This window comes from Eleutherodactylus coqui, chromosome 5, assembly GCF_035609145.1.
Source record: "Eleutherodactylus coqui strain aEleCoq1 chromosome 5, aEleCoq1.hap1, whole genome shotgun sequence".
NCBI lineage: Eukaryota > Metazoa > Chordata > Amphibia > Anura > Eleutherodactylidae > Eleutherodactylus > Eleutherodactylus coqui.
The window spans coordinates 89,730,582-89,755,404 of NC_089841.1; the positions used below are offsets into that span (position 1 = coordinate 89,730,582).

General features: G+C 41.0%; 1 protein-coding gene across 1 annotated transcript in view; it reads left to right on the forward strand.

Moving 5' to 3' along the window:
- HOMER1 (homer scaffold protein 1) overlaps positions 1–24,823 on the forward strand; it is a 111,875-nt gene that overhangs the window by 25,775 nt on the left and 61,277 nt on the right. The window contains exons 2-5 of the mRNA XM_066601881.1: positions 2,113–2,269; positions 12,793–12,924; positions 13,544–13,636; positions 23,994–24,136. Of these exons, the coding sequence (XP_066457978.1) occupies positions 2,113–2,269; positions 12,793–12,924; positions 13,544–13,636; positions 23,994–24,136 (525 nt within the window). The remainder of the gene's footprint in view (positions 1–2,112; positions 2,270–12,792; positions 12,925–13,543; positions 13,637–23,993; positions 24,137–24,823) is intronic.

Here is a 24,823-nt window from a genome sequence, read left to right on the forward strand (position 1 = left end):
CAAACTTTCTTTGTTAGTCATCACTCTTCCTCAGGGATATCTCAGTCCAATTAGATGTCTTCACTATGCAATAGTACCACGGATATTCATACTGCGGTATATCATATCCACTTGTCTAGTTTTATAGCACATATGATGCATTAGCCTGCATACCATATATTGCTAGCAGCTAGACAGCCCCGTTGGGTACCACCACAGCTTCACTGTCAGGCCATATATATGTGGGCGAGTAAAACGCGCAAGTCTGTGTCATTGCAAGACACACAGAACTCACACGTTGTAATAATTCATTATGGGTGTATCTACATGTGTGATATTTCTCTCACAGCAATGCTAACAATGTAAATACAGTCTTAAGGTCCATTCACAGTGGCAATTTTCACATGCAATCACTCATTATTTCCTATGGGAGACTGCAAAAAATCGCGTTGCACTCCTGTAAATGTGAGTTTCTTGTGAGTGTGATGCCATTTTTCTGTTTTTACTATTGAGATGACATGCAGGAAAATTGCATGTGCAGCAATGTGATGCATTTTTCTTGCAAATCGCACTTGCAGAAGAAATCGCAGGTTTAAGGGCGGCCTCACGCAGGCATAATTACGTGCTTATTTGCATGAGAAATGTTGGCACGTGCAATATGCAGCGAATAGAAGCCATTCATTTCAATGTATTCATCCTTACGGTTCTTTTTCACTTGCATGAAAAAAACCTGCGAAATGCTCTATTTTTGTGCTCACTAAAGCCCCATAGGAGTCTATAGGGGTGCACAAATGCACACCCGATCCCTACGAAATTGTGCAATGAACTGCGTGATTTTGCAGGGAAATCAATTACACTGGAGACTAATTTGGCTGCCCAGCATTTTAAATCACAGCGCGATTCTGTCCCGCGCCGATGTGTATGGCTCTGACAGGGCAGAAAAGTACAGTGAAAAGTGCTGCATCTGTATTTCTATTGTTTCGGAGTCGAACAACAAAAAGACCAGAACCACCATACCCGACACATGCTGAAGCCAAGAGGCACAAGACTGAGCACATCTGTCCAAAAATGGCATGTCAGCCAAAATTTTCTTGGATGAATAAAGACTGGGATTGTCTGGGATTTAGCGCTGGATCTGCGCTGGTGAAATTCGAATGGCCTCTAAATAAACTTTTCTAGAGGTTGACCCCTCTAAAACAAATTATTTTCATTATGTACCGTAGCCAGGAATCAGATATATTAGGGCTAGTTGACACTGGCACTATGGGTTTCGTTTTTCTACTCCATTATGGGAACAGGAATATGGCACCCACATGCCGAATAGAACCGTCATATGAGAGAACCAAAGGGCGTCTGTTCGGTTTCTGGCTGGCTGCCATTTTACAGGATGACATAGCGCTGCAAACAGCATTATTTCATCCTGGGTTTTTTTAGCAGAACTCAGAAACAGAGATTCTGAAAGGAACCTCCAACACTGATGTGAATGAGCCTCTGCATAAGTAGATCAGCAGCGGTCTGCTATAGGGACCCCTGACGATCACCTGTTTGACAGGCCCGTTCATTCATGCACTTAGCTGATTTCTGCAGGAAGTAGACAGCTCTGTTCTTTCTGTAGTGGCCAGGCTCAGGTGAAGTTCCCATTTACTTCAATGGGAACTTGGTCTGCAATACCAAGCCTGGCCACTACATTGCAAACAGAGCTTATTTTATTCTGTTTTTGCTAGGCACCTAAAAGGCATAGGGGCTATAGGCCAGTGTCTACTCTGCCTATTTGGTAATTCGGCACTGCCCTTGATGTGTGAGACTCATACTGTGAGAGGGGAGAAGGAGCAGTATGGAGGAGATGTCATTTTCACTTAAAACACAACTCATATCAGACCAGGATGGATCCACTCAGCAGAGTGAAGAAGTGAGTTTGATACTTTGGCGCATCAGCATCACACAAAGCATGAGCAGCCATACAAGTGTAATGACAGGAGCAGCACATTTCTTTATACTGAAATGATAACAAGTTCTTCTTAGTTTGATTGACTATCAGTCACCGAGGAATCACGTCTCATTGTATGTCATATGTCTCATGGTTTGTCTTATGTTTCTCTATCAAAAAACTTTGTTTTCTTTTTCTTTCATTAGGGAGCAACCCATCTTTAGCACCAAAGCCCATGTCTTCCAGATTGATCCAAACACAAAGAAGAACTGGGTTCCCACCAGCAAACATGCAGTTACTGTGTCCTATTTCTACGATAGCACAAGGAATGTCTATAGGATAATTAGTCTGGATGGGTCGAAGGTAAAAAAAAGAAAAAATTCTAATCTATATTTTTTTTCTTCTTTTAGCCTATTGGTGAAGTGACCAACAGAGATTCTGTATATCACTATGAGCTAGCTTGTAATAATTAGCACTAACAAGCTTAAAGGGGTTGTGCCATGATTGCAAGTTATCCCCTCACCAAAGGATAGGTGATAATTTACAGATTGTTGGGGATCCAACCACTAGAACCCCCAACTGATGCCAAGAACAGAGCCCCAGTGCATGCACACTGCCACTACATTCACTTCCGTAAAGAAAACAATGTGATGGGTGTTGGCGCAGCTGACCAAAAAAAAGTTTTATCTTAAATCAGCATAAAAAGACGTGTTTTGGGGCAACACCCCTTCCTCAGTTATAACTAGGGATACACCTTGTGTTGGCTGTTGATATGTGCATGGTGTACCAGGAAGAGAGGCAGTGGAGGTCCGACCGCTAGAACTCCAAACCGGAGAACAGGGCCCTGGCACTTCCCAAAGTGTGGGCAGCAGCAGTTGTGCATATGTGCTGTTTGTCCATTCACTTTAGTGAGACCATTTGAGATAGTCGACTGCTTGAATTTTGCTATCTTTGGCACTCTCACTGAATTGAATGAAGCAACAGCGCATATGCACAACTGCTGCTGCCCACACTTTGGAAAGTGCCAGGGCTCCGTTCCGTTCTCCGGTTTGGAGTGGTCGGACCTCCACTGTTCTCCAAATGCTGTTTAGGAAATTTTTTTATTGACCATCCTTAGGATAAGTCATGTATATCAGATCAGTGGAAATCCAACACACGGCAGCCCCAATGATCAGCTCTTTATAGGAGTCTCTATACATGGAACTATCAGATCTCTGTACATTGTGCATATAATTGAGTGGGACTAGTTTGCAGTACTGTGCATGGCAATTGCACAACATACTGAGCGGTGATAGTTTCGATGCACAGCGGCTCCTGCAAACTGCTAGTTGACAGGGGTGTTGGACCATCACTGATCTGATATTCATGACCTATCCTAAGAATAGGTCATACATAACAAAGCCCTGGAATACCCCTTTGATGATTGTTTTTTCTACATATTGCTTTCCTTTTCCATTCGTATTAGAAATGCGACCTGACTAGAGATGAGCGAACCTACTCGGTTCGGGTGTTTTTGAACTTGAGCACCGCTTTTTCCGAGTAACTCACTACTCGGACGAAAAGATTCAGGGGGTGCCGGGGGGCGGTGTGGTGGAGTGGGTGGTAGCAGTGAGGAACAGGGGGGAGCTCTCTCTCTCTCCCCCCCCCCCCCCACTTCCCTCTGCAACCCCCCGCTCACCCCCGGCGCCCCCCGAATCTTTTCGTCCGAGTATTGAGTTACTCGGAAAAAGCGGTGCTCGAGTTCAAAAACACCCGAACCGAGTAGATTCGCTCATCTCTAGACCTGACCACTATGGATGACATCTATTTACATTGCCTATGTTGTCACCAGCACTGATGTTTCCCAGTATAATTAGTATGACCAGGTCAGGGAGAACAGACTGTTCATCTAATGATCACTCCCTTATACCTAATTTCCAGCATCAGTTATTCCAGGTGTACCATGTACCATGAAGAAGCACTGTAAGTGTAGGTCCACAGAGGATGGAGATGCTGTGGATTTTACTTACGGATCTGTGCAGGTAAAATCCACAAAGAAATACTGTAGCTGGCAATTGGATGAGATTTTACAAATCTCTCTCCTAACGAAGCTGAATACAGCAAAACGCGTGTTCTTTTGAGTGTGTTTTTGTGACTGACATTTCCGGACCTGGGACCCTAATATAAGTCAGGGTAGGCATGAGCCATGTTGTTCATGTCAATGACTAGGGTTAATATGATCTATTGTTGACTTTTATGATTGCCCATGGTTTTCCCTGACTTGTGTATGATTACATGTTTATATGTCAATTTATCTTGAGCATTGCCTAAACCTGGATTACTTATTAGTATTACGACGCCCAGTTTATTTATTGGCTAACAGATAATGCTTATATAATCAGGGTTCCTGGGTTGGTTATTGCCAGTTTTGCTTCCCACTGTCTTTGTGTCCTCTTGTTGTGTGTTTTATGTGCAATGGTAGTATATGATTATGACTTTGATATTGATTAATAAAATTTATATACTTTTATCAATTTCTTTTGTTTTGTTGGTTGACAAAATGCAGAATCAGTGTGTGAAAAATTAAGTACACTTTCTGAATCAATAGCTTGAAGAACCACCTCTAGCAGTAATAACTTGAAGTAATTGTTTTGTGTATGACTTTATCAGTCTCTCACATCATTCTGAATGAATTTTGGCCTACTCTTCTTTACAACATTACTTAAGTTCAGAGAGGTTTGTGGGAAATCATTTACGTACATCTCTCTTAAGATTTTGCAACAGCATTTCAATTGGATGGAGGTCTGTATTCTGACTTGACTATTGCAACACCTTGATTCTTTTTTTCTTTTAGTAATTGTGATGTAGATTTGATGGTATTCTTGGGATCATTGCATGACACAGTTTAGCTTTTTGGATAGATGGCTTCACATTTGACTCTAGAATACTTTAGTTTACAGAGGAGTCCATGGTCTACTCAGTGGTCCTGTGGCTGCAAAACAAGGCCAAATCCTCACCCCACCACGACCGTGCATGACAGTTGTTATGAGGTGTTGGTGCTGGTATGCTGTGTTTAGTTTTTGGCCAAACATCTCCACTTTGGTCATATCTGTTCAAAGGACCTTGTTTCAAAAGTCTTGCGGTTTATTTAGATGCAACTTTGGAAACCTTAGCTGTACCGCCATGTTCTTTTTAGTAAGAGCCTTTCTCCTGGCAACCCTTCCAAACAACCCAAACTTGTTCTGTCTTTTTCTAACTTTACTGTCCTAAATTTGACATTTAAAAACTGAGGCCTTTAGGGCACAATGTCCATGGGCAAACCTGATTTGTAGAATCCATATGGGGCACCCGCACGGCAGATCTGCAAATCAAGCTTCCCATAGAGATGTATGGGCGTCTGCGAATGGACTAAAACATATTGATTGGGTTTGCAGACTTTTTAGTCCGGAAAACAAATTGCAGCATGCTCCATTTTGAAGTCAATGGATGCCATCCGATCTGCAGGACACCCTAGCTGCCACTGCCGACGTGCCGCGGATCCCCGGGAAAGCAGAAGATTAAAAAAAAAACGTACTGTGCATGTTTGGTGGCGAGCTGTGAGGACCATGCACAGTAGAGCGAATCCAGAAATGTAGGGTTCCGCACAAACGCCATTGCCAGAGAGATGCAGGGAAGCAGGGGTCACTGTCTGCGGGCAGTGCGGGATACCCTGCATGGAATCCGCACGTGCCATGGACACAAGGCCTTAGTATCTGGGATGTACAGCACTGTGCAAAATTTTAAGGCAGGTTTGGAAAAAATACTGCAAAGTAAGAATGCTTTCAAAAATAGAAGTGTTAGGCCTCCCTCACAGGCGTTTTTGTACAGCATTTAGCGCTGCGCTAAACACTGTGCAACAGTCCTATTAATTTCAATGGGGCTGTTCACACAAGAATTGAAATGCAGCGTTTTCAAAGCTGCACTGCGACAGCGATGTATGTTCTATCTTTGGCCTTTTTTTTTAGCCCTGCATCACCCATTGAAATGAATGGGCAGCGCTTTCAGTGCTGAAAACGCAGCCAAAACGCTGGCAAAACGCGTGCTAAGGTTCTGCAAATGCCTGTGTAATGGAGGCCTTACTAGTTTTTTTGTCAACTAACAAAATGCAAAGTGAGTGACCAAAAAAAGAAATCTAAATCAAACTTTGCCTTCAAAACAACATCAATTGTTCTAGGTAAACTTGCACAAAGTCAGGGATTTCATAGGATTATAATCAGGTGTATGATTAACTAATTATATCAAACAGGTGATAAAGCCTCCAAGTGACAGCTCAGTGTGGTCTTACATTCAGTACTAGGCAAGAGTTTCAGGCAGGTGTGGAAACAATGCTGGAAAGTAAGAACACTTTCAAAAATAGAAGTGTTAATAGTTTATATTTTAACAAAATGTAAAGTGAATGAACAAGTGAGAAATCTAAATCAAATTAATATTTGATCTGAACACCCTTTGCCTTCGAAGACAGCATTAATTCTTCTAGTTACACTTGCAGACAGTTTTTGAAGGAACGTGGTCGGGAGGTTGCTTCAAACTTATTGGTAAACTAACCACAGATCTAGGGTAGATGTAGGGTTGCTCAAATCCTTCTGTCTCTTCCTGTTATCTCAGACAGATTCAATGATGTTGAGATCAGGGTCTGTACTGGCCATATCATCACTTCCAGGACTCATAGTTCTTCTGCGGAAGATAGTTCTTATTGACATTGGCTTTGTGTTTGTGGTCATTGTCCTGCTGCAGAAAAAAATTGCAATCAGACCCCTTCTATTTTTGAAAAAATTCTTTGCAACACTACCGGTAAAAAGTTTTAGAGCACCTCAATTTTTCTAGTTTTTATTGATAGTTACACCGTTTAATGGCTAAAATGTACTAAGAAATGAAAGCAAAGAAGAAATAAACAAGTTAAAGGGGTTGTCCCGCGCCGAAACGGGTTTTTTTTTTTTTCAACCCCCCCCCCCCCCCGTTCGCCGCGAGACAACCCCGATGCAGGGGTTAAAAAAGAACACCGGAGAGCGCTTACCTGAATCCCCGCGCTCCGGTGACTTCTTACTTACCTGATGAAGATGGCCGCGGGGATCTTCTCACTCGGTGGACCGCAGGGCTTCTGTGCGGTCCATTGCCGATTCCAGCCTCCTGATTGGCTGGAATCGGCACGTGACGGGGCGGAGCTACACGGAGCCGGCATCCAGCACGAGCAGCCCCATTGAAAAAAGAAGAAGACCGGGACTGCGCAAGCGCGGCTAATTTGGCCATTAGACGGCGAAAATTAGTCGGCTCCATGGAAACGAGGACGCTAGCAACGGAGCAGGTAAGTGAAAAACTTCTTATAACTTCTGTATGGCTCATAATTAATGCACAATGTACATTACAAAGTGCATTAATATGGCCATACAGAAGTGTATAGACCCACTTGCTGCCGCGGGACAACCCCTTTAAGATTAATAAAAATAATGGATTAATTTTGTTTCACCAAATTATATCTAGGGTTTTGAGTCTTTAAAGTAGCCCCCTCTAACAGATATAGCAGCTTTACATAATCGAGGCATTCTTTCTACAGCTGCATTCATATATTGTTCTGAAATTTCTTCCCAACATTGACACAGAAGTTCCCACAAATGTGCTGCTCTTGTAGGTTGCTTTGCTTTCAGCCTTCTGTTTATCCCAAACAAGCTCAATGTGGTTTAGGTCTAGAAACTGTGCGAGCCATCCCATTCTTTGAAGTCCACCAGATTCTTCTTGCATTCTTAAGTAATTCTGACATAACGCAGAAGTAGTTTTTGGATCATTGTCTTGCTGTAGTATGAACCCTTGATCAACTAGATGTACACCAGAGGACATTGCATGACATATTAAAATGCTGTGGGAGCCCTTTTTGTCCAGTGTGTTAGTCACCCTCTATATGTTGCCAGGTCTGGATTCAGCAATCCAGCAAAAAATGCTAGACAATCACACTTCCTCCTCCATGTTTGACAGTTGGTGTCCACACTCAGGAACCATCCTTTCACCTAGTCAATGGTGTACAAAAGTCATGCATGATGTACCCAAGATGCCACCTTTTGATTCATCAGTTCAAAAGACCTTCTCCACTCTTCAGTAGTCTACTGAAGATGCTGCTTGGCCTAGGCAAGCAGTGGCTTTCTTACTGATAAGCTACCTGTCAAGCCTGCAGATAGAAGTCTCATCTTCACAGTTGAAATGGAAACGTGTTTATTTCATGCTACATTAAGCTTTGCTTGAAGATTTCGTTCTGTGAGGTGCCGATCACACAAACTGTTGACTCTCAAAAACTTGTCATCTAATATTGTAGTGGCCTTTAAGTCTGCCAGAGTTTCCTCCAGTTTCCAAATGCCTTTTGATGGTATAGGAAACTGTACTGACTGCTATCTTGACTTACTTGGCAATTTCCCTGTAGGACAGGCCTACACTTCTAACATTTGTCTGTCGGCCTTCTTTGGTCATTTGCCTTCTTCTTGCCATTATAATAGCAATGTGATTTGTCCTGAAGAGCAAAACCATTCAGACCCAGCCCTAGAGGGTGCTGTAATGCAATCTGTTCTAACACTGGTTTTATAGAATCAGAGGGTTTGAAAGTAATCTACAAAACTTGAGACACCTGAAGGTATATTTGCATCCAATTTCAAACCATAACTTGCTTTCTGTGTGACCCTTTGTTTAAAATGATAAATTCAGACTATTGTTACATTTCAGGTTAAAATTTCATAATATTTTTATATTTTTAACTTACATTTGAACCTTTGAACTATTTCATCTTATTTGCTGGACTTGAACTGTGTTACTGTCTTAACTAAATGGAAAAATTAAGGTGTGCTAAAACGTTTGACTGGTAGTGTACTTAAAACTTTTACACAGTACTGTAGCTCTTGAGATTTTTGTAATTTTTCTGAGCATTGCATGTTCTGACCTTGGGGTGAAATGGCTGTGATGTGCACTCCTGGGAAGATTGTCAACTGTCTCAAATGTTTTCCATTTGTGAATAATCTTTCTCACTGTAAAATGATGGACTCCAAATTGTTTGGGAATGGCTTTATAACCCTTTCCAGATTGATAGGCAGCATTGCTGATGTCTTTCTTCCTTGGCATCATGTTAACACATGCCTGAATGCTCCAGACCAGCATACTGCCAAAGCTGCTGTCTTTATAGAGGTGGTCACACTTTGTGCTGATCAATTAATCAAGGGCATTTGATTAGCAGCATCTGGCTGCTCTTAATTCCTATGGAAACAGTAAAGGTTTACTTAATTTTTCACAAACTGTTCTGCATTTTGGCCTAGTTTTTGTAAAATAAATAATGGCACGGTGCAATTTGTCCTGTGTTTTTGTTCATCTGAGGTTGTATTTACCTAATTTTAAGAACTACTAAATATGACGGATTCCTTTTAAAGGTGGTATAATCACAACTTTAGTGTTTCCTTATAGGGGAAAAACAGTTGTGCCACAACTCAAGAATCTCAGCATGTTTAAACTTTTCCCCATCATACTGAAGCATTGAAGTCACTGGCGAGCCACACTTATGTTGTGATTTTAGTGCAACACATGGGTAACCGAAACCTTGAAGCACTATCCAAAATAGATGGACTGTGACTTCGAGGGTCTAACCCTACTGCTTTTATAAGTGTATCCTTACTGATGCTCTTATAGAGTCCCTGACAGCTTCGAGCTCCGACTCCCGGCGACGCAGCTTGGAATTCCTACAAGCACTACATTTATCTCCATTAAGAAAACTGCTGTTTCAGTGTTGTGGTACATACATCTGCCGGGCTGGCCCATTCATATATATGTCATACCACTGAGTGTTTCCGCAGCAGTTTGCTATTTTAGTAACATTCAGCATTGATGGAGAGAGGTGCATCATCTAGCAGACACATTTTAAATAAATACATTCATTTTGGTCAGGCAGCAGTTTAATTAACTTTTCTTTTGGCTCCAAGCTATATTTGTGAGTTTGAGACTTTGTCAGCAAATACTCGTCTTCGGTTTTCCTAGTACAGATGTTGGAGGTTTTGTGATGATTCTGCTTCTTGCTGTGAATGAAACTTGCTGATCCATTCATTACTGCATACTTGTATAAAGCAGTTGAATGGAGGAAGCCAAATTATTAGTACTTGTAAAGCAAAACTTTTAAGTCTCCACAAAAAGTTGGAATATTTGGCCACCACTGCTTCTCCATTTCATGAATTACACAGCTAGGATTCACAAATACACCGATATCTGCAAGTCAAAGCAAACTGCAGATACTTGATAACACAGAATTATGTTTCTGCACCGTTTTGTTTGTGGTTTTTCAGGTTCTAACTAATAGCAATTTTTTTTAATTGGTATATTGGCAGTGCAAACCTGACATGTGCCCTCCAATCATCAGTGTTATTAATACCTATCATCGGAAAAGGACGAAATATTGAAATGTAATGTAATAAAGTATTAGTTTTTTACTAAAGGTGTAGGAATGTAATGTGGACATATCACAAAGTAACGGTTCAAGTTTCTGGCGCCCAATATAAGTTGAGCGCTTTTCAAAAAGTTGGCTTTGATTATGTATGCATACGACTGCCCAAAGTAAAGTCTCAGTAATATAAAGCCCATCAACCCGAAGTGCCACTGTTTTCCAAAAGTATAAGCTGTATTGCTAATCCATTTGGTCTCTCCAGATTACCAACAGCATGTCCCCTGCCTAGAGTGTCTTCCTTATGAGTATATGCATGCACACGATCAATATTTCTGTCTGAAATCGGACAGAAATTGCACGCATTCATTTGAATGGGTGTATCCACATGGGCTTTTTTCACTCGGATGTAAAGTCTTAGTGGAAACAAATTGCAGTATGTCTTATTTTTGTCCAATGCTCAGATGAAAAGAGCACATGTACATATACAGGGTCCTGAACATCGAATAGCTCATGGACGGGATGTCTGTGCTCTGTCCGATGCGAGCTGCACCTGAGAACATTGTGCGCAATTCTAAATTCATCTGCATGCATGTACCTAATTTTGTACAGCACTATGGAATATGTATGTGCTATGGAAAATAAATACATGGCTTTCACTAATTATGCATTTGTTATTGTGTTCTACTCTGTCACAGAGGAATAAAACAGCACAATTACACCTGGAATATTGTGTATAGTTTTGGGTTTAGTTTTGGTGCTCAAGAAGGACATATTAGAACTTGATGAGTTCACAGACGGGCAACTATGTTAATAAATAGAATGGGCGGACTACAATACCCAGAGAAGTTATCAAAATTGATATTATTTAGTTTAAAAAAAGATGGCTGAGGGGCGACCTAATAACTATGTATAAATATATCAGGGGACAATACAGGGATCTCTCACATAATCTATTTATAACCAGGACTGTGAATGTAACAAGGGGGCATTCTCTACATCTAGAGCAGGGGTGCATAACTCCACTTATCAGGGACCCCCAACAGGTCAGGTTTTCAGGATTTCCTCAATGTTGCACAGGTGATGTAATTATTGTCGCCACCTCAGACATTGCCTAAAGTGTTCTCACTATAGGATATCCTGAAAACATCACCTATGGGGGCCTGTGAGGGCTGGAGTTGTGAACTCCTGGTCTAGAGGAAAGAAGGTTTCTACACCAATACAGAAGAGGGTTCTTTACTGTAAGAGCAGTGAGACAATGGAACTCTCTGCCTGAGGACGTGGTGATGGCAAACTTACTAAGAGAGTACAAGAGGGGCCTGGACACCTTTCTTGAGTGTAATAATATTACATGTTATAGTCACTGATCACTTCAGAAGGGTCGGTGATTCAGGAAGTTATTCTGATTGCCAAATTGGAGTTGAGAAGGAATTTTTTCATTGAAAAGAAGAAAATTGGCTTCTACCTCAAGAGCTTTTTTGCCTTCCTCTGGATCAACATTGCAGCATTTTAGGATGAACCGAGTGAACATGTGTCTTTTTATCAGCCTCGTTTGCTATTTTCTTATGTAAATTATACTGATTAATTTGCAATAAGGTCTTCTGGTGTCACAGAAGAAAAAAAAACTCGGTGGAGGAGGTTTAAAATGCCACCCAATGAAAAAAATGTATATTTTATGAAGGATGTGGGTACCAAAGGGAATAGTATGAAAAATCTTAAGTTCTGACTTCTGTCTCACACTGGAAAAAAGTGCTAGTATGGTGCTGCATTAATTTTTATAATAGGACTACTAACCTAAAACAGTATGTAGGACTACACTAGCTTACCTGAAGGTGGAAAAAGTAGGTGGTTATTATTGTTTATTGAAATATTGCATTGTCCACCATGGTGCAATACATTACAGGCGAGAAATTATACAAAAGGGGTATTCTGACTAGTAACATTTATGGAATATCTGTAGTATACTATAAATTACCACCTGATTTACAATTATTTGTCTCTATCTATTAAAGTATATTGTAATAATATACTAATTATCTTGAAAAAAAGGTAAAAGCAGTAATTACTAGAGATGAGCGAGTATACTCGCTAAAGGCAATTGCTCGAGTGAGCATTGCCTTTAGCAAGTATCTCCCCGCTCGAGATAGAAGGTTCGGGTGCTGGCGCGGGGAAGCGGTGAGTAGCGGCAGCCAGCAGGAGGGAGCGGGGGGGAGAAAGGGAGAGAAAGAGATCTCCCCTCCGTTCCGCCCCGCTCTCCCCCGCAGCTCCCTGCCCGCCGCCGGCACCCGAACCTGCAGTCTCGAGCGGGGAGATACTCGCAAAAGGCAATGCTCGTTTGAGCAATTGCCTTTAGCGAGTATACTCGCTCATCTCTATTAATTACTGCTTTTACCTTTTTTTTTTACAAGTTCTGGATTAATGCTATAACTTTTATTACTCATCTTTTACATATTTATATCTTTTTTTATACCAGGCAATAATAAACAGCACTATCAGTCCCAACATGACATTCACTAAAACATCCCAGAAGTTTGGCCAATGGGCGGATAGCAGGGCTAACACAGTATATGGCCTTGGCTTCTCCTCTGAGCACCATCTCACAAAGGTAAGTGCACCGTTATAGAGCACTGCATGATGTACATACATTTATGCAAGTGTTGAAATTTCACAACAGCTGGAAACTAACAGGCTGTAAATCACTGTCACATGCACTGGTGGTGATACAATAGAAAGTTGCATCAACACCAAAGTTCACACCATAGCAGGGGCGTAACTATAGAGGATGCAGGGGATGTGGTTGCACCCGGGCCCAGGAGCCTTAGGGGGCCCATAAGGCCTCTCTTTTCCATATAGGGAGTCCAGTACTATGAATAAAGCATTATAGTTGGGGGCCCTGTTACAAGTTTTGCATCGGGGCCCGGGAGCTTCAAGTTACGTCTCTGCACCATAGAATAATAGACAGGTAGAGTTGGAAGGGACCTCCAGGGTCATCGGGTCCAACCCCCTGCTCAGTGTAGGATGACTAAATCATCCCAGACTGATATTTGTAATCTGTTAAATATTCATTTTGGAATGATATAGTCTCTTTCACTACTATTTTTAATATATGCACAGTATATACATGTAATAATGCCACCTCATACTTCGCATACTTCTCTGTATTTTGCCAAGGGCATTGTGCATGTGCCTGCAGTATTTAATTAATTTTCCATTTCATTGATTAGTTTGCAGAGAAATTTCAGGAATTTAAAGAAGCTGCTCGATTAGCAAAAGAGAAATCGCAAGAAAAGATGGAGCTTACTAGTACTCCTTCCCAGGTAATGTTCCTGTCAATCGTATTTATCGTTGTTATCAACAAATTAATAGTTCACGCGTGACCTGCTAAGTGTCATAATTATTGTTAAAGGGATTTTCTGGGACTTAAAATAAAATTTAAGGGCTTAAATGGTGTAAAATTAAGATGAAATAGACACTGACCTACTCAAGTGGCTCCCTGTCCAGCGCTGGAGCCCTGATGCCCACCACTTAGAAGAAGAAGCAAGCAGTCATGTGCCATACATTGTGCTTGTGGCTGTTCAACCAGTCACAGGCGTCCGTAGCCATGGAGGAATCACTGCTGAAGCCTGTGATTGGCTGAGCAGCCAAATGCACAAAGCATGGCACGTCTTCTTCCTGAATTCTTCCGGGTTCGGAGCAGCAAGCAGCGGGGCTGCAGAACTGGACGGGGTGCTACTGGAGTGGGTGAATATCCAATTTTTCTTTATTATGCACCATTTTAAGTACATTATTTTTTTAAGCCCTGAAAAACCTGAAAAAAGATCAAACATCCAGATGCAGGTTTTATTGAGTCGACATTTCAGAGTGTCATGTCTATCCAAACTGAAGGTTCTCAACTGAATGCTAGCTGCGATCTGAGGATATTTGGAGCCCATCTTTTCAGTTATTACATTTGCATCGTTTAGAATGATAGTATAACAATGGACACACCAATACCGAAAACGCACAAATCATTAGTCAGGAATCCGTGAAGGTAAGGCTATAACCTAGCGGTAGCCATTATAACTTACTTTTATACTATTATTCATAAATATTAATCATCTTGTCCAGTTTAACCCTTTGATTTGTTATACATATATAAAGAAATCAACCATTTTTTTCTAAGGTTAAATACCTGTGTTGCTAGAGACTCTATTATAGCTGATTACTTAACTCATAGGCGATGTGCAATAATGATTGTAGAAAGCAAGTTATACCTTGAACAGGACTGGCAGATGATATTGAAGTGAACAGTGTTAGACAACAACACTGGCATAACTATAGGGGATGTAGGGGATGCAGTTGCTCCCGGGCCCAGGACCCTCAGGGGTCCATAAGGCCTCTCTTCTGCATACATTAAGCCTAGTAGTATGAATAAAGCATTATAGTTGGGGCCCTGTTACAGGTTTTGCATTGAGGCCCGGAAGCTTCAAGTTATGCCTCTGCGTTAAGGGGTTAAGAGAAGTTGGGGGGCCCCAAGATAGCATTTTGCACCTGGGCCCATGAGCCTTTAGCTACGCCCCTGGACAACAAAATTATCTTGAGCTAATGTGATAGCTAGGCAATTGCATAATAATGACTATGACACTATATGTGTTCCTCAGTAGGAGAAATGGTCCACTTAAAACAACCCTCTGGGCCAAGAGAAGTAAATATGGCCTTAACAGCTTCTCTGGCTGTCGGATGCATTAGTATGCATCATTAGTCTGCACCTGCTTTGATTAGTGAGTGCTGCACACACGAGCAGTGTTGACCAGTCAGAGCACCATGTAGTGTCTTAGACTACCAATGTATTCTAATGCACAGTGTGCATCAGATAGTCATAGAAACGTTTCAGCCATCTTTGCCTCTCCAGGCCCAGAGGGCCACTTTAAAGGGATTATCCCAAAATCTCAACTTATTCCCTATTCACAGACTAAGGAATAACTTTATGATCATTGATAGATCCCCAAGAATCCAGAAAACAGGGGGCTCTGTTTCCCTCCCTCTGCTCATTGTGTGCTTACTGCACCACCATAGTGAGGAAGAAAATGAAAGGAGTGGCGGTTGTGCATCCATGGTATAGCTCCAACCACTTTCAATGGAACTACTCGAAATAGCCAAGTACAAGCACTCAATAATTTCCATCAGACCCATTGAAATGAACAGAGCGGGGGTCATGCATGTGCGGACAGTACTCCATTCAGCCAGATGTCACTGCAGGTGGGATAAATGTCCCTGCAGTGATGAGAAGAGGGGGTCATGGGACTCAGGATGGGTGGGGGTCTCAGCAATGAGACCCCCACCAATCATAATTCCTTATCTATCCCGTGGAATGGGGATAAATTTAGATTTTGGGATAATTTATTTCATTTTATGCCCAAAAACCTATTAATCAACTTCACAATTGAACCTGTACTTAAGTTGTTACAAATCTTCCAGATTGTAATGTACAATCTAGTGGTAGTACAAATTAGACAAACGCCATCCACACCTTTCAGTTGGACCTGCTAACCAATTAATGTGTACATGGGTGCCCCAGCGCTTCCCTAGATGTCGGGAAAAAAAAGTGCTGGGTGTATATGATTTTGACATGCCAAATTCTTTGTTCTCAAGGTAGATAAGCAGTTGTCAGAGGTGTCTGGCAGCGGCTAATTTTCTATTGAGAACGCAAACATCACCAAGTCAAGCGTGCATGTGTATGGATGGGGTGTGTGTGTGTGTGTGGGGGGGGGGGGGGGTTTAAGGTATACGGCCACCTTTAGTATACAGTGTGAATCCAACACACAGTACAACAAGACATTCCTGATGTTGTTCGCAGGAATGATAGGTAATACATTAACCATGACTCTTCCCTACTCATCTTGTAACTTATATTGTGAAAATGTAGGCCTCATCATATAACAAGAATATAATGAAATAACAACTATATGTTTATATACTAAGTTCTATAGAAAACTTCATCTTCAGAGTTTACCTGAAAACTTCATACACAATAATAATGCAGATTAAATCTGCATTAAATCAAGGCTATTTACCTGATTGGCACTATTCTAATCCTTTTCTGGCCTATGGATGTGTTATCCTGTCCTTACTGGCCCATTCATGATTGGACCTACCCTGCATGGAAAGGACACCCATGACTCCAGAGTGCAGCATGAAATCCAGTGAGCAAATTTTCCGTGTGTCATTTTCAGTGCGAATCCACATTAGATGGGAAAATTAAACAATTTGAGCAACTACCAATAAGGCCTGGTCATCAGTGCTAGACGAGCTGGGACAAATGTTTAAAAAAACTGCCAACCTTGTTGGATTTTCTCATGCGATGGTATCAAGAGGATACCAAGAATGGTGTGACTGAGGTAAAATATCCAACAAAAGGAGATCCTGTGGATGTAAACATCTCATCGATAAGAGAAGTCAAAGGAGGATGTCAAGAATCGTTTTGATGAAGAGGTAGTGCACAATCAAGCAAATTGCCACTGAATAAAACACTGGTGCTCCAACTAACATATCTAATCCGGCTTTCCCTAACACGGATGAGCTCTAACATCAGTTGACCAGTACAAGTGCCATTACTGGCTAAGAGGAAGAGAAACATGAGACTCCAGTGGACAAAAAAACTCAAAAATTGGATCACTGAGCAGTTGAAAAACATCACCTGGTGAGAGGAATCCAGATCTCTGTTGCACCATGTTGATAGGAGGGTCAGAATTTGGTCCTAGCAGCAGCAATCAATGAATCCCTCCTGTCTACTGTTCAGAACATGTCAGTTTCTCCATCTAATTTCTAGCAACTACAAAAAGCTTCTTGCCCGTATCAGCCAATATTCCTGCAGAACAATTTCAACACCAGGTGGAATCTATACCATGATTTATTGCTACGGTTCTGAAGGCCCAAGGAGGTCCAACAAGCTACCAATATGTTTCTTCATAAAGAATATTGTTCCTGAAAGTGAATGGATCTCCCCGCCCATCCTGTCGGCCCCATATGGCTATGTGACACTCCTCATCATGCCATACGAACAACAGGAAGCCCGTATAGACTGAACATATAATTGGTGTTCATATAAGGATTGCACATAACTAATAACAAATGTTCAGAATAAGTTGCACACAGAACCTTGGTTTACAAATGACCATAGAATATATTGGAAAATGTAAAGTATTTTCCATTCATGTTTGATATTTGATCCACTGTCATGCTACTGCACTATAAATGTCATCAATGCCCTGCAACATGTCTCTTTTCTGTACTGTAAGACCCAAGAACATCCTGTGTCCTTTAATTGTGTTCTATTTAAGGTTGTCATAACGCTTTCTCCACTCACCAGTTTAGTGGATTTGATTGAAGTCCATTTGCATCTGACATCTGGTCATTTCCTGTTGAGTAAGGAATTGGTGGTGGTCCAGTTTTTGCAACACAGGTGTCCAAATTGGCTGGAAAAAGCTGTAATCACAGTTGGCATGGCTTCGCCATCTCCACCGAGAGATGAGAGATTGAGAGCCTGCTGACACAAAATTCTAATCCAATTATGTAGATATTGGTCCCATTTATTTTGGTTCTCTTGTTTAAGAGGGACATGCTATTCATGCTCAGAACTGACATTACATTGCTGAAATGAAGCTACACTGCTGGATCTATGCCTCACTGGGTTATTCTACAAGATAAATCGTTCTTCACAAGGTGACATTTTGGATATACCTCCTTTCAAGGTTATTTGCTAATTCACATTTTATTATTAGTGGAAATAAGGATAGAACGTAGAATTCCTTTAATCTGGCATTAACAGGTCCTGAAGGGGGTTGATCTAGAAGTAATGGATGATAGAAGAATATATAAACCTTCCTTGTGAGATTTTGGGTTATTTGGCAGTTCTGTACTGAGAACAAGTGTTAGGAAACTTGAAATTTACTTCCAGTCTTCAAAAAAAGAGCAGAGTGCTTCCTTGGATAGTATATCTATAAAGGTGTAGGAGCAATTGCAAAATTAGGTGCTGCCCTGATCCTGCTGAGGCACAACAGCTCACAAGCCTGTATGGCAATCCCCTTGGGTATGCTGCATCCTCCGAGACAAAGCTCCTGATTCGTTTAGGGGTTGAAATCCAAACCACAGAAAGGAAAAGTAGAGTATTTGCTCCTCAATTCACAATGGAATAGTCCAGTATGAAATTATTAATCCCTGCTGTATTCAAATTCTCCTCTGTTGGCCATCCTCATGCCAGAACAAAGTGAATTATAAAATACTACTATATACAGTTGCAAAATTGTTCAAGCCCCATTGCAAATTAGGTTTGTTTGCAAAAATGTAAAAATACATTTAAAAAATGAAAAAAAATAGGTCAACACAACTAATATAACAAGTGGTTTCTCTAAATTAAACATAAAATTCCACCTTTAATTCAACCATCTGAATAGAATTCCTCATAAAAGCACACATTTGAAAATTAGGTGTTGTCTCAAGCACACCTGATGTAACTAATCAAGAGCTCCATTAGTTGCATCAGGTGTTTTTGAGATAAAACATGAGGACAGCTAGGGCTTTGCTGACTGTGGCATTAAATTGCATATTAGAAAAATAGCTAAGTCAGGAGAGTGGCCTAAAAATTTATGAGAAGACATCGTTGCCTTGCACAAACAAGGAAAAAGATAGAAAAAGATAGCTAAGGTACTGAATGTTTCTGGAAATACAGTTGCAAGTATAGTTCATGCAGGTTAAGCCTGATAAGAGTACATTGTAGTTCCATACATGCACACGCGTGCTTGCGGTCATTGAACTACGCAGGTTCTGTACATATTGAAGGTCTATACAAAATGCTTTCTGGTCCATGCATAGTTATAATGCTTGGGAATCACATGTGCGCTGCACTTTGTAATGGCATGAACAGAGGCGTAACTTGAAGCTTCTGGGCTCCAATGCAAAATCTGTAACAGGGCCCCTAATTATAATGCTTTATAATAGTACTATGTTCCCTATATGGAGAAGAAAGGCCTTATGAGCCCCCTAAGGCTCCTGGGCCCGGATGCAACCGCATCCCTGCATCCCCTATAGTTACGCCCCTGGGCGTGAGAACGTTAAAGAGGGAAAGAGAAGAAGCTGAATACAGCTGGGTAATGTAGAAGATATCTGCTTGGGGTTATATACTACAGTTGTTTAAAGATACATCAGTTTCTAATGATTGAGTATTCACCATGAATGAATTATATCACATCACTGTGGGATTCGTATGTGGCATTTGTTTCACATGCAGCAAAGTTTAACATGGCGATGATAACTTTCTGCAACAAGATATTTTATAGTAAGCCATTGAAAAGCTATTGTTCTTTTATCTTTAACTAACTGATATACCTAGCTTCCCCCAAATTAATTTGAAACAGGTGTTTACTTGTTGTTTGCACAGAAAATTTTATGATGTCAAGGTTTTTTTTTAGAGTGACCGAGGAATAAAACATGTATACATATAGAGGAGCGTTAGATTCTCCTCAGGCTGCATGTACCAATGTCCCCCTGCAGAATGTGCCACCCCTCCCACTCTCCTCATTGAGGACCTAAAGAATGCTTGCACCAAATTTCACGCTTGTATGACACCGGGAAGTTGCATTACATAGGGGTGCACTTACTTTTGCAATTAGCATTGAATAATCAAGTTGTGACCCCTTTACTTTTACCATTTAGGACCTAAAGAATGGTTGTGCTAAATTTCATCCTTGTACAACACCAGGAAGTTAGAGAATTAGATTAGGTACATTACATAGGGATGCCAATACTTTTGCACTTAGCATTAAATAATCAAGTTGTGACCCCTTTACTTTTCCTTTTTAGGACCTAAAGAATGGTTGTGGCAAATTTCATGTTTGTATGACAACGGGCAGTTACATTACATAGGGGTGCCAATACTTTTGGACTTAGCATTGAATAATCAACCTGTGACCCCATTACTTTTCCTATTTAGGACCTAAAAAATGGTCACCCCAAATGTCATGTTTGTACGACACCAAGAAGTTAGAGAATTAGATTAGGTATATTACACAGGGGTGCCAATACTTTTGCACTTAGCATTGAATAATCGAGTTGTGACCCCTTTCCTTTTCCTATTCAGGACCTAAAGAATGTTTGTGCCACATTTCATGTTTGTACGACATCGGGAAGTTAGAGAATTAATGGCAAGTCAGTGAGTCAGTAAGTGAGGGCTTTCACCTTTATATATATATAGATAGATAGATAGATACAACAAAACCCATTGTAAGGCAGTTAAAAGGGCAAACAAACTGTGCTGCATAAAATTATCATAATGTGTTAAAAGTCAAGTTAGATTTTGTTATAGCTGTATTAGATACTCTGAAGGGTTAATATGGGCATTTTGGGGGTGGAACTTTTTATATATAAGCACTTTTAGTTTGTGAATATGGTTATATGTATCTATGAAGTTGAGGAAGGCACACCATGCTCCAAAACCCTTTTTTACACTTTATTAAATGGTCTTGGATTATATGATTTGACACATTATCAATTGGGGAGCGTATACTCTACTTCTTTCCACTCAGTGGTGTGAAATTTTACTTGCCTTTTATCCTAAGGCTTCAGAGATGTATGCACTGAACCTGCATGGTGGCACATGCCCTATGGGTCCGTAGGAATTCCATTAGCTGCCATATGGTTGCTCTGTGAGCTGCTGTGTTCTCGTTTCGCTAGAAGCATGGCACTTTTTGTTACTTCACAGTGTTATTGCTTTATAGTTTTATTACTTTATTGTTGTAGAAATTATTTACTTTCTTTGTTGTTTGATCATTTTGTCTGTATGTAATTGATGCAATTTGGTTGGATTCCTTTTATTTCATTACACCCCAAGTAGCTTTCCAGGCTGCTCAACTAGAAATAAACCATAATGCATATGAACTCCCCCTGCCCAGGAGCCCTGCGGTATCACATCATCACTTAATAGAAACCCTTATATTAAATTGCTTTTCTAGTATTGTCTGTATAGTAGCTAAAGTGGAGTCACACTTAAATGTTAACATTTCATTGATACCGATTGGTATACAGGTTTCCCGGAATACAAGGTAAGGTCATAGGAAATGATTTTGGTTTGAGTGGCTTGCAGCATCATGGTTTTGGTGACTGTATTTTACGTATGTTAATACTATTCTACAAATACAGTAATGTCTATATTTAGTGAAACAGTGCTTTGCCCATTTTAAATGCATTGTATATACAGCATGCATTTCCACCCTGCATAACTCCACAGGGCAATTAAGGCATCATAATATTGAAACTGACAATAAGAAACTAAGAATCTATATGTGAATAAAGGTAACTTAGGGTAGATCATCAATCATTCGATCATCAATATTCGATCACCGCTAATCAGCCATTTGAAGAAGCCATGGCGCTGCTGCAAGTGCTGTGGTCTCTTCACTGCATACAAGGCACAGTGCTGTACACTTCATAGGGGCAGTGCCTGGTATAGGAGCTCAATCCCATTCAGTTGAAGGGGACTGAACTGCTGAAAGACCATGTGATGAATAAACGTGACATTACTGGCCTCAGAAGAGGTTTGACACACACCCAAGAGCTTCTTCAAACAGCAGATTGGGAGGGGTTCCAGGATAGGTAACTAAAGGGGTTGTCTGTTTGCAAATTGAGTTCTCAAAATTCTATCCAAATCTGTTAAAACTATAAAACCAGCAGTACTTACCCATCCTTGGCCCTGGCCATCCAGCGCTGCAGCCCCATGGTCCTCCCAGTCTTTATTTTGGAACAGACACCACATGACTGCTGCAACCAATCAGAGGCTGGAGTGGTTGGGTGCTGTTCTTCTGGCATATCCACTCAGATGATGTGAGGGGTTATGCCAGCCTGTGATGAGCTGCAGTGCTCATGTGGTGTCCATTCTACAACTAAGACCGGAAGGACCAATGGGCTGCAGAGATGGAATGCTGGGGCTGAGATAAGATAAGTACCCCTGGCTTTACAGCTTTCACTGATTTGGATGGAATCTTCGAAACTTGTTTTGCAACCAGCCAGCAATTTAATATCCCAGTTCTGCAGAACCCCTTTAGTGGATTTGTCTCAAGGCAGCCATGATATCTCATCTGGGTCTGCAATGCTCAGCTTTTTGCATGATCACACTGCTATGAATGGCTGATCATGTAGCCACCTGGAAAAAGCTGAATGGAACAGCAAGAGTAAAAATTTTGGACCAGCACTTTCCCTGTGGTTGGACACTCTAGTGCAAAGAAAAAGTAGAGATATTGCCCACAATAACCATCAGATGTCTGCTCTCATTTTGCATTGGCAATGTGGGAAATACAAGCAGCAGTTTGGTTGACTAATGCTCCTGAAGAGAAGATGTTCTTGCAGACAAGTATCTCTATATGCTAGATCTACTTACAAATGTACAAACCACAGATGCTTTAACTAGTTTATGATATAACCGCATGCTCAACAATTTACTAATATACCTTTATTACTTGATCTGTCCTGTTGATTAATGGAGAATTTCTAATAAAAGATATATGTAAGTGAATTGTTCTATAGGCACCAGTTGATCTCAGTAAGCACCATGTCTTGCTGCAGTTTCATTCACAATATCAAATGCACTTTGGCATTGTGGTTCACCCACAGCTAAAGGCTCATGCACATTATAAAGCCGTGTACACGAACCCTGTACAGCAGCACACAAAGTCCCTACAAGATTGTAATATGGACCCATAGGCACTATATCCTCCCATGACAGTAAAGCTTCCATGGGAGAATACCTCTATAATATGGAATGCAATGGAGTATGTCACGACACGTCTTTGGTCTGGGGGAACAAAGTTTATCCTTATGGAAGGACCAAGATGGCATAGAGAGACTTACATAGGCTATGCAATACTCATTGGGAAAAAACTATGCAAAGGGGGGATGGAAAAGCACCTCCACAGCACGGCCTATAAGAAAGTGACTTCCTGATAAGTCAAGTGTGTCTTTCACTTCTTAAGAAGACAGTGGTTTGGCTTACCTTATCCTTAGTCATGTTGCAAGACCTGTTGAGAAGTCAGAAATTGACTTATGGGAAAATCACATTCCAATAGGTGGCGCTATGGTGGTAGTTTTTAATGCCCTATTTGCATAAAATATCGAATCTTATGGGTTATTAAAGGGGTTGTCCAGGTTTTTTACTATTGAGGACCTATCCTCAGGATAGGTCATCAATAGTTGATCAGCAGGGGTTCACTATTGGAGATCCTCACCAATCAGCTGATTACCAAGCTCAATGTCAGTGAAGACAGCACTGGAATTAGATAGTGCTGTCAATATTGCAGTGGCCCGGTTTAGTAATATAGGCACAGCTCCTATTGAATTCAATGAGAGCTGTGCCTGTAGTACCAAACTGGGCTGCTGTAATATGGACTGCACTATTTGCTTCCAGTGCTGTCCACATGGACACTGAGCCCAGCAATCAGCTGATCGGTGGGGATCCAAAGCACCTGGACCACTGATGATCAACTATTGATGACCTATCCTGAGTATAGATCATTAATAGTAAAATTCCCAGAAAACCTCTTAAATTTATCAGTATTTAATGTTTGTATAAATAAACTGCTAGTCGCGTCCTTTATTTATCAGTACTACTTTTCCTTTCTTGATACTAATTGTTTGTATGTTCCATTAAAGGAATCTGCTGGAGGGGATATTCAGTCTCCTTTAACACCGGAAAGCATTAACGGAACGGACGACGAAAGAACAACCCCTGAAGTGACGCAAAATTTTGAACCAAGGGCTGAACCTACGCAGAATGCATTGCCATTTACACATAGGTACCAATTCAGTTCAAAAGTCTTGATTAACTGATTTGTATCTGCTACTAATATGTGGCTGTGGGGCAGGTATTAACAGAACTTTATGATCCTGTACGAGTGCGTATTATGGACTCTTGATAATCTCATTACCTCCTGAACAGATAGCAGATTATATGCAATACCTTATCTGCTGTAGCACACTGGGCCAACATAGAAGCAGCGAGTTGAAAGGGGTATTCCGGGCACAGACTAACTTTTTATATTCTAATGGGCATCATGACAATAAGTCATTCTGTAATAGGTTCCCTGTACCTGCTCTAGCTACTTTCTTCAATTTCTATCTGACCCTCTGCCTGAAAAATATCTCCACTTGACATCATGTCCACATTTGCTACTTTCCATTTTGTGCTTGGAAAACACCTATAAGATTGCCATACACATTACATGTAAATTGGCCACACATGACAATTTCAGCAGATCCAGCCGATTATCTTGTATGTATGGGGGTCTGTCAACTCTCTTTGGACCGCAGATGTTGAGGAGATAAGGATCGGGCAGTTAGATTTCAACTGCCTGAATCTTCAGTTCTCAGGAGATAAGCCACCACCAGAGGTGTTGGGCAGCGGCTTTCTGTCTTCCTCACATGCAGAACACATGCACACTTGGCTGAGCACAGAGATACCATGAAGGGTTCTTTCTTATGAG